This window comes from Nomia melanderi, chromosome 1 (genome assembly GCF_051020985.1).
Source record: "Nomia melanderi isolate GNS246 chromosome 1, iyNomMela1, whole genome shotgun sequence".
Lineage (NCBI taxonomy): Eukaryota > Metazoa > Arthropoda > Insecta > Hymenoptera > Halictidae > Nomia > Nomia melanderi.
Window position 1 is genome coordinate 1,757,711 of NC_134999.1, and position 11,087 is coordinate 1,768,797.

The window sequence follows — 11,087 nt, forward strand, 5'->3', positions numbered from 1 at the left end:
GGGTGAAATATATTGAACACGATAACACCATAAATTTTTCCATTATTTTAACTATGTGGAACTATTTTACAAAATAGTCTGCAGGATGGAAAAGAATTGCAACCTGTATAATCTACATAAAACACGACAAAAACGAATCTTCTAAGGTGTAGGTTTACATCGTGCGAAATTCTCACGATGTTTCAGTTATCAGGTAACGAAACCTTATGAAAAAAAGGTGGAAAAAAAGGTATCGGAACCTTTTCTTCTCACAAAGAGATTGGTGTCTGAATTTCTCGCCACGGGAACAACTTTCTATGGTATCCTAAAGATTGGCAGAGGTTGGAGAAATCGAAGGAGTGTAAAGAATGAACGAACACATACGAAAAAAGAGTGAATAGAGTAAGAACTAAATAACATCACAAAACACAAATAATAGCAATAATTTTCTCTACTAATTCCATGTTACTTCCTTCAAAAATTATTCCAAATTAATCCTTTTAGGCCCTTCTCTTCTCCATACCTAATTCAGCAACATTTTAATATTATACTTCCCGCTTTATCCTTGAACATTTCAGAAGCACTGCAATCACACACAAAAGAATTACAAACAATGATAATTGCAATTAGTAGCACACGCAGCTATTGAAAAGCAATTGAACGTCGAGTCTTTCTCGTATCCCAAGGGGTAGAAGATTAATCAAGAGATTCTTGTCCCACAATCAATTAGTTATTCAACACTTTGTCGAGACGCTGGAAGCAGAAACGGACAAAATGAAAGTGTCAGACACTTCAATATGGATGATGAATCGTCCTGGCGAGCAAGGTGCACGGCGAAACGCATTTTCGCGTCGATTTTCACGGAACCGGCTTCGCTGCAATCGCGAGTAGTTTCGGCGTGTCGCGGATCCCAGACCTAACCCTCGTAAAAGAGACAAAGAAAAGAACAGCTAAGGTTCTTTGTTGTGGCACACGGAATACTGTAATATATTCGCATTGTTCTCTGCGGCCGGTTTTTGCCGTAGGGCTAAGCGGCGGCTCGCCGTGCAAAGGAGAAGATTCGTTGCGTAGCAGATGCAGAAGGAAAAGGGTCTACCTCGTGGCGGGCACGTATCGATCGTTCGATTTACTTTATTGGGGAACGTTCGGACTCGCCGAATATATACATAAGTATATATGCATATATATATGTATATTCGTATAAAAATGTTGACACACGCGCTACTCTCCGCGAGAGCGCAAAATATATTTATGTGCTAGGCTCGCGGTGAGATCGAGATCGTTTGGAAGGGACCGCGGTAGCGCGGTTTCTTGTCAATTATGCAAAATCGATTATACGCGCGCACATTAATATAACGTCTCATTCTATGCTGCTTCGGAGAGGTGCGTGCATTGTGTCCCAACTCTGCCCGTATATCGCTTAACACTAAAACTACCGAGCAATTTAAGTGGCTTATTTGAAATTTTTTATAAAAACAAATACTAGTCTTGTATATTTGTAAATACTCGGATGTAACTGTAAACCTTTCGCAAAATCGTCTTCATAATCTAACACGTTCAGTGTTAATTCATCATACATGGTGTATGGTCATTTTTGCAAGAAAATATTTTTGAGACACTTGGCCACGGATAGCAGTACACGTTAAAAAACTGTAGAAACGTAAAGAAATGATATTAAAGGATATAAAAGTTACTAAAAACTTAAATATAACTTAATATATTATTTGAAAAATCGATATACTTTATACACAGAATGTAAGTAAAATTTATGGTGGCATGGCACGTGTTAAATACTTGCACAGTAAACGTTCTAAAGCGGGTCACTTTGAACCGTTCATAATTTAACTCATTTGCGTTATACGGAAAAGCGGAAAATTGGTCCTTATTAGCAAAAATGTTTTTACCGCATTAAAACAAGAATGGTTCAAAACGTATAGAAAATGAAAAACAGAGTGGCGTAAACAAAGAATTCATAATTTTATTTAGGGCAATAAATTTAATATACACACGCGCACACACATTATTATCCACATTCCTATAAGCTTCCGAAGTATGAACCAAATTGGAACTTTTTCAATTAATCGATTAGAATAAAAATATTTAAAAGAAAATAATCGAGCTTAAGCTCAAAAAAGTTCAAAGATATACCAAATATACAATAAATTCTTAATACACTAACTAATTCATACACGCACTAATCGATTTTGAAAGATAAATTGTTAAATTATTTCAACCACAATAATGATTATAAAATTAATTAAAAAAAATGTTCAAAATTTAATTAAGGAAAAATGATCCAATTGAGAAAATGATTTTAAGTTAAAATTTCAGAAGGTGTCTTTTCACACCGTCCGTAGGAATAGTGTTAAATAAAAATTCCAAGTACAATTGAGTAAATAATTTCCATTCAGTAATCATTAAAAATGATTCCCTTGTATCGCCAAGCGTGATAAATTAGATCGCGTAAGGTTCGGGACAGATTGATGCAACGTTAACTCCCCTCGATCAAGGCACCGATGAGTACTTTGTTATCGCGGTACACATAACAGAGACCTTGAAGTGCCGGCTAGCATAGCGTGGCTCGAGAAAGGCTTTGTTGCACGGCCTGCGATAACAAAGCCGCCGTCTGCTCTGTAATCTACCGCTATCGCGAGAAGAAATGCACACCGATGAAAGCTCAAGGTGCAAATGGCAGGTACCCGGCGGCGTGCTCGGCCATCAAGCCGATGAGTTTAACGCGGCGTTCATTTTCGCAGATGAACGAGAGCTACACGCACAGACTACAGGGTTCGGGAATTACTAGGGGTGCGCGGAACCCAAAAATGTCGGTTCGGTTCAGGTATTTTCCTCCGGATCAATGTTACGACTCGTTTCCAAGGACAGAAGAAATCGAGTATGGAAGTCTCGTAATTTATTACATGGCAATAAAATATTGTTTAATTTTTGTACATTTAATCATTTAGCACTTCAGATTTTATTTGTTTTACCAAACAGAATTTATTTTCTACCTTTTATATTGTTAAGTATATCATTTGTCACATTTTCTTATAAGAAATTTATCTGTTAATACGTTAGTTTGGTTTCTTTTGTTAGTTATTTCGTTATTAATATTCATTAACACATCCTTGCCAGAAGAGTCAAGTAATTAGAGAATCAGTCGCATTATTCAAATTCAATGGAAAAATAACGCTGCGCGTTTATCAGTGTGTTTAATATCGTTATTAACACTATATCTACTGAAGTACTTAATGAAAGCACATATTTTGTAACCCTTAACCCATTAACCCCTTATGATTTTTTTCTCAACTCTGATATCGATACGACTACTTTGTCATGAATAATGTATTGGATAAAGAGACAAATTGTAGCCATACTCTATGTATATGTTTGCTCTTAAGTGTAATAATTGATTACAAAAGAATAATATTCACTTTGAATTCAAATGAATAGAGTAATATTTACGTTTGTTAAATCACATTGAAAATCTTCACCGCGAGCCTGCCACGTTGTTGTAAAGCAAGGAGTTAATTGTGGAATTCAGTTTCAAAAATCCCTCATTATGCATGCAATAAAATCAGAAAATAAAGTGGGTACTTGTCAAAACGCCGGTCAAATGCACCTAGGGTATGTTTGTATGGAAAAATAAATAACTCATCGTTGAAATAATTAGTATCATTTCAAGCATTAAGATCACGTGTAGACACGTGATCATCGATAACTGAAATTTCATAATTACTGGAAAACAATTATAATTTGTGAGCTAACACTGATGTCGAATAAAAATGTTTAGTAAGATAAATACCTAAATAATAGAGGAACACAAGGATTCTGATGCCAAATAATTAATAATTGTTTCTTTTTATCTTTGAATAAACGAATAAGGAATAAGTGATACGTAAAACGTTGAAGTTTTTAATGGCAGTTAACGTGGTAAGTGCTAAAGACGGTCTTCTCTCACACCGCTCCTTGATTTATTTGGATTTTCTTTCGTGCAGGACTTACAATGTTGAAACTCTAGGTACTATTCAAACATATATTATAATGTACAATCACAGAAATTATGTTTTTGTTTATGGTTTAACATTGATTTATAATTCGCCAGTGGCTCGAGAGAGAAATTATAGTAGTTAAGGGTTAATTCAATTTTCATTGGAAGCTGATTATGTTAACTCATTGTCATTATCAAATATTTTCAAATTATATGAATTTTTAACATATGTATTACTTGGAAAATTTAACGTGTTATAATTGCATCCGAAACGCAGGATATCGCGTCATCCGTTCATAATATGTTGGCAGTAGATTAAGATCAGTATATAAGTTCAAATTTCATTGTAAACACAAATTGGTTTAAGTATTAATATAAATGTATATGTGTTAGATATTTTTGTGCCTTTCAATATTCTTTTATTCAACTTCAATTGTGTAATTTTTATATATTTTGTATTTTTAACAAATCTACCAAAAGATATTATGTAATTCAAATTTGCCTAGCTTAATGAAATTTAGAATTAAATTTAACACATCGAAAAATATTCCAAATTTATTTCTTTTATCACAGTTAATATTTATTGTTTACAATATGGAAAACACCTTTCAGAATGAGAGTAAAAAATATAATATATAAAGAATTTATTAATTTCTAACTGAAATAGAGCGTTGCTTTTAAATACTGTAGCCTAAAGTAAAAAAGTAATTAATACAAACTGCTTTTGTTCAAAGATCAATTATTTCAATGCTTTAAAATTAAGCAATTTTTTTGCATGTAAGAGTAATTTTATTCTTAAAAAAACTAGAAAAGTATATTTGAGTAAAAAAAGATGCGAATATTTTACAACAAAAAATTCTTAATATAAAATTACAGGGAACTTATGACTACAAGGTGATTATGCCGAAATTCTTTTCGAAATTCATTACACTTAAATTATTCTAAAACGTCTGAACTAGTAGCGGCGTTCTCAAAAGGAAATCACGATAAATCAACGTCAAGAAGGTAATCGTACGAACAGAACAATTATCTTGGCCAGTTCGAGAAGTTCAATCTTGTGCAAATTACTTTGGGAAGACATACACTACCGTTCAAAAGTTTGGGAGTAGCCCTAGTTTCGACAAAGAAATTTATTTATTTCATTTCTGTGTTTCAAGAATTCTAAATTGAAAGTCATCCTCAAGATAAAAAGTGAAGAAACTGATGCGTTAAATAATTTTAAAACTAAAGGACGTAAGAATGAAATTTTTTAAAAATGTTATAAACAATTACGCGGTACCAGAAAAATTATAAATGAAATTAATGTTGCTCGTACAAACCCTTCTTATAATTATTTTCACAATTAAATAATAGCGATTAATCGAAGACTACAATGTCTCTACACAACAAATTTTCTACCTCTATTTAAAATTTATTTAAATACTATTTTCCCTACTTGAATAACCAGAAAAATTATTCATTAACTAAACGTACACTGCCGTACAGAAAGGAAACAAATATTTTTTTAGTAAAATTAATGCGTAATCTCTTTTCCTCCATACAAACAAATTTCCCTTTGTAACAAAAATTTACTGCAGGTAAAAACCAATTGATAAAAAAACTTGTTTACTACATTATTAAAAATAAGTTTTACTTCCCTGAATTTTTATTACATTCTGTTATTTCTTCTTGTTTAAGTGGAAAACAAGTTTTTTTTTTAAATACAATGGGAGAAACAGATAAAGATTAAAAAAACTATTAAAAAATAAAAATTTATTTATTATAAACTTTAAAAAGACAGGCATGTGATAATGATAGATATTTCCTTTAGTTTTAAATTAGTTATGTTATATATAATTTCTTTTTTACTTTAATCGTAATAAAACATTTATATATTTACTTCTTAAATTCAATTCAACGGCTACCGAATTTTTGAACTAGCGTATACAAGCGCTGCTCTTTTAAAAGAAACCGTGGGCGATCGTGTCGTAGATGATTACTACCGCGTAATTATTCCCCGAATTTTTGTCTGCAAAAGAAACAATCAGCGATGGTAGCACAGACATTCGAAGAAAAAGTAATCAGCAACCTAATTACAGGTTTCGATAGACTTGACTAGATCAAACACTGAATATTTCGCTTGCGTAAATCATTATTAATCGATTAAAGAGAAACTATACGCGAATTATAATTGTGTCTTCTCTTGTAACCGTGGGGAATATTAACTGTGATATTCCCAACACGCAAATGATTGTACTTGGCGGACCGCAAACCACAAGGTAATTAGTTGCGTTTCATCATTCAGTTATTATCTGGTTTCAAATAATTCGACTGTACAGCATTCTCAATTATCCAACACGTGGAGAAACAATGTTTCTAAAATGTACAAATGTAAGAAATATTTATACAATATCAACAAAATGTATTCTATCTATATATAAGAATCTAATGTAAAATTTACTATAAGGGTAATTGTAAATAAGATCTGTGTACCTATTATAAATAAATATAACAGCTGATCAATTATTTCGAATATAAATTATATTGTAAATTGTTAATCCCGATATGAAAAAAAACTAACTTAAAGAATGATTTTACAATAATTTCAAATTTTATTCGACGTAACGATTATTTGAACCGAAGCAATCTAATATCAAGATTTAGACCTGAATGAATTATTTCGAGTGGTTGAAATTGATTCTACAGATGAGAAACGATAAGTACAAATTTTTAATCATGAAATGTTTGGTTCAAATAGCTAATTTCACAACAATGTAACCATATCATAGTTCACACATGCATTTAAACATAATTCGAGATCATAATGAGAGTTTCTAATCAGTCGAAATCTAACGTAAATGTTCACTGCTCGAACGTCGCTGAACAGAAACATCAATTATACACATTTGAATTATCCGTAGGGACCGATTATCGGAACACAAGATACAGCCTACATTCATAGCACCGCAAATCGTGTAGAATGTTTATATTTTGAAATGCGCATCCTTCAACAAGCTTCAAATGCCAGAATTTAGTATCCCATCTGAGTTTAGTATGTACACGGAGAATATTTCAGTCCAAGTATCGATAAGAAATTTAAGTCGTGTTACAATGTAACATATTCTTAATGAAAATGAAAACGAAAACTGTGCTTACAACTACATAGAAATAAAACCAAAATAATGGGAATAAAGTGTAAAGTAGGATCCAAGTAGAAATCCGAAAATTTCTGCGGATTGTATGAAATATTGAATAAAATAGTTCAGATAGAAAATATTCGGAGAACTTGGAGAAAAACGATTAATAGAGATAAATTGCATTTCAAAGTAGTGCGGAAAGCAAGATGGAAAAAGAAGCAGACAAATGTGTTTTGCTAAGTAAAATACACTTGGCTATCATAGTTTACATAGAAAAATACTGAATTAAATACAAAAATTGTTATATTAACAGTTAAGAAAATAAATAATGAGTCAGTTATGATTTAGGGATGCAATTATTGAAGTGAATAAGAATATGCAAATGCATCTGAATATCTTAAAAGAAGATTAAAGCTGATTCCAAACAAAATGTGTAATAGTTAAATTTGTGAAAATTGAGTATTTGTAATACATTCGATTATCATGAAAATACTAAAACGTAAGTCTGCGATCGCTAGAGAATGGTTGCTTTATAATTCCTTGCAGGTAATTGAAACTCTAGTTTTATGATCAGTTTGAATGTGATAGGAAATGTATGACGCGAATTACAAATTGGATCTCAATACTACTTCGTGTGTTAAAAAAGAAACTGTAAAACTGCGTTACTTAGAAATTAATTAAAGAATAATAAATTATAAATCTGTACATAAATTTCTCAAAATTCTTTACAAATTTTTCAAAACAATAAAAGTTTTGTAGATGAAGCGAAAATATCAATGATTTTTAACCCGAGACTTTATATTTTATATATAACTACGTCTTTGTAATACAGTAATTTTGCTATTACTTCACGTATCTTTACGTTTTTAATTTGTTTTTATGATAGGGCAAAATTTGAACGTTACAAAACGGTACAAAGTCACGTAGAGTATATTGAAGTCAACATATGGCGAACAATTATAATCGTTCGCAGTACCGAAAAAGTAAAATTTTCAATTGAAAGTCAGAATATTACCACAATACTATTAAAATATTGGCTAATCTTTCCAATACTAAAATGTTTTCAAATTATTTAGTTTATACAACTGTATACGTTATTACAATGTGAACATGATAAATATCACAAACCAGAGCCGCGTTTACGACAGAACGCATGCATCGCGCCTAATTTTTCTATTTTCTTAAATAATATTAAGCAAATGTTGTTTTATAAAAATTTCGTGTGAATTCATTAGTAAATACTAATGACATGTTTGTAGCATTTTTGAAAAAAAATTTAAACAAATTGTTTTTAAATAAATTCGAAAATTAAGTAAATTTTTCTAGACCAATCAATTGGTGAATACTAATATAAATAAACATATGCAGGATGAATAGTAATGTTTCGCCGTTAAACAAATTTTTGTCTGAAAACTATATATATATATATGTATATATATTTTTTAAGAAGCTGAGAAATATTGTCGTAAGAAAAAATGTATAATGATAAAATTGTAATTATAGAGGTTTCTTCGATGTTTCTGGCTAGAAACTGCCATCTGAGAATAAGTATGTCGGTGGTGCGCGATAGTGGCAGAATACGGTTCGCAACGGTGTGCAATATACGTCACGTTCTTTACTAGTATCGAATATTATCTCCTGCAAGAATCTTTGTACACGGTTTAAATCAGACACTGTAACAGTTAGAATTACGCTCACTACATTCTCCTTTTTGATATTTAGTCAGCAAATAAAGAGGTCAATGAAATTATTCTTAACAATTGAAAACTCTTTCCATTTTCTTCTAGTCTTATTATGGAATATAATTATATTATATAATTTAAATGCATTTTTTACTATATTATTTATTATATAATGTTATTATAAATTTTTAAGTTATTGTACATGAATGTATATACGATAGTTCTCCTTACCTTGACGAAGGAGTGAAACTTCACTTTGCTAGGAGAAACAGGCGGGCTCCTAGGTGAATGTTGATCGTTTGGTAATCGTAGAAGATTCTGCACTTGTAACAGACAACCCTTTCTAGCATATCTGCTTTTAGGACTGGACTGTATATCTCCTTCTACCTTGGACTTCTTGATTAATTTATAATTTTCTTTAGCATTCTGTTTGAGCATTATATGGGCCCATCTCCTTTTGTTGGCCTTAGAATCACTGATGCAGATCCTCCTCCAAGTTTTAGATACTATGCTGACTGAACATAGATCCTGAGGACTAAGGTAGGACAATATCTTAGATACTATTCTACAGTGGTTAGTCTTGTCACCTAGGAGTACTAGCATGTCCACGGTCTCTCTACCAGTGTAATCTGGGGTAGCTCTAGTACGATACAATCGAGAAGATATAGCACTATGACTGAAATCCAACCTCTTTGGCTTGATCTCAGCAATTGCAGCAAGATCTGTGATAGACAACTGGCTTAACTTATGATTCTCTGCAGAACTAACAGCAGGACCAGGTTTTCTACATGTTGATGAGGTAATATTACGCGGGATAGGAGGTGGTGGTGTCTTGTGTCTAGGCGAGAGGATTATTTGGGGTGTGCTTTGTGACACCATGACTAGCTTCATTTCCACATCCTCTTCGATTGGTTCAGAGGCAATGAACGAAGAAGAAGGAACCGCTGGTGACGGTGGCGGTGAAAGAAGTTGCAATCTCGTCGAAGCCGGTGTTATGGGGACCGTCGTTCTCCAAGTTCGACGTGTCCTGCCTCGCAAATTCTTATCGAATTCTCGGTAGCCTGTGCTTTCATTCATTAACTCGGCACTCGAGTGTTTCATAGACAAACTGTCATGATTATTGCTTAAATTCGACTGATCTCCGAGAAAACTATCCCTGTCCGAATTCTCGGACATCAAATAATCGGATTCGGACCCGTTTAAGAGGTGATTTAATTTTGATCGATGTCTCTGAGCCCTCTCCGATTGAAGAGGATCTATTCTGGATCTGTGATGCCTTTTCGAAGAAATACACGACACCCTGGACCTGCATTCTGAAATATTGATTGACGTATACGTGCCGGAATGAGGAGTCAACGTCAAATAACCACTGTCGACACTATCATGAGAACAACGGCTGCTTGTGTTTATCGTGCTAAGAGGCGTCCCGCCAATATTTGTATTCTCCAACGAATCCATTTCCATACTTTCCATCGAATAAAATTTCACAATGAATACCGGTCTAGCTACCTCTTCTTACACTCGATTAAACGATTCCAAATCAGGAGCATATTAATTTCGTTTCTTCCATTTCACTGGCGGAAACAAATTGAAATTGTCCGTACGCGTTTTCCTGCGTGACGTTTCACCGATTTAATACGCATCACATCTGTCTTCGAAAGTTTCGATGTCACACAGGTTTCGTCTATGCTACACTACACTCCCCACTTACTACGCTCACGTGCGTCGCGCGGGAAACTGCTGGCAGGCAACATCTGCCTGGGAATCCTCGTCGATCGTGTAAGTCACCCCTCCTCTTCGTAAACAAAAGCGAATCTTCGACGGAAACAAGAAAAACGATCCTCGATATTTTCTTGTCTCTCACTTGTCACAATTAGTTTCAAATGACATCGCACATGACACGTTTAAAACTGATCGACAAACCGTGTCGCGCGAGCTGTGATATCTGTCTTTGCGATGCTTGGATTTTCAAGTACGGATTCGCGGTAAACACGCGCACCCGGGCATCAACTCTCTGTCTGTGTGTTCTTCCGCTGCGAGCACTTCGAAAACTTTGAAATCTGTTTATCCGTTGTCCCACCGTGGCTCCCTTGGCGATTGCCCGACCAATCGGGTGACGCGTTTCATCCCGCCGTTCGTTACCAAGCGCTGTCATTGGTTCAAACTTGTCGACCGTCTTTGCGACGCTATTACCTCTGGCGGCCGTTACTAGACTTATTCAATTCTGTTGCTGGGGAGACTTTCTTGGTTCCCTCTTTCCCTTTCGAAGCGCGCTTACAAGAAGGTGGATTTTGCGTTGAGATTTTGTATCATGCGTTCGTT

The 11,087-nt window shown here is 33.8% G+C and overlaps 1 protein-coding gene across 4 annotated transcripts in view; it reads right to left on the reverse strand.

Moving 5' to 3' along the window:
- Positions 1-10,797, reverse strand: part of LOC116431753 (uncharacterized) — a 65,208-nt gene extending 54,411 nt beyond the window's left edge. For 3 of the 4 annotated variants that reach the window (XM_031987650.2, XM_076365421.1, XM_076365417.1), the window contains exon 1: positions 8,997-10,797. In XM_031987650.2, coding sequence (XP_031843510.2) covers positions 8,997-10,238 — 1,242 coding nt within the window. In that variant the 5' untranslated portion in view covers positions 10,239-10,797. Of the gene's footprint in view, positions 1-5,927; positions 5,976-8,996 lie in introns of those variants that run through there. The other variant, XM_076365419.1, reaches the window with a different exon arrangement.
- Positions 10,798-11,087: the final 290 nt, after the last annotated feature.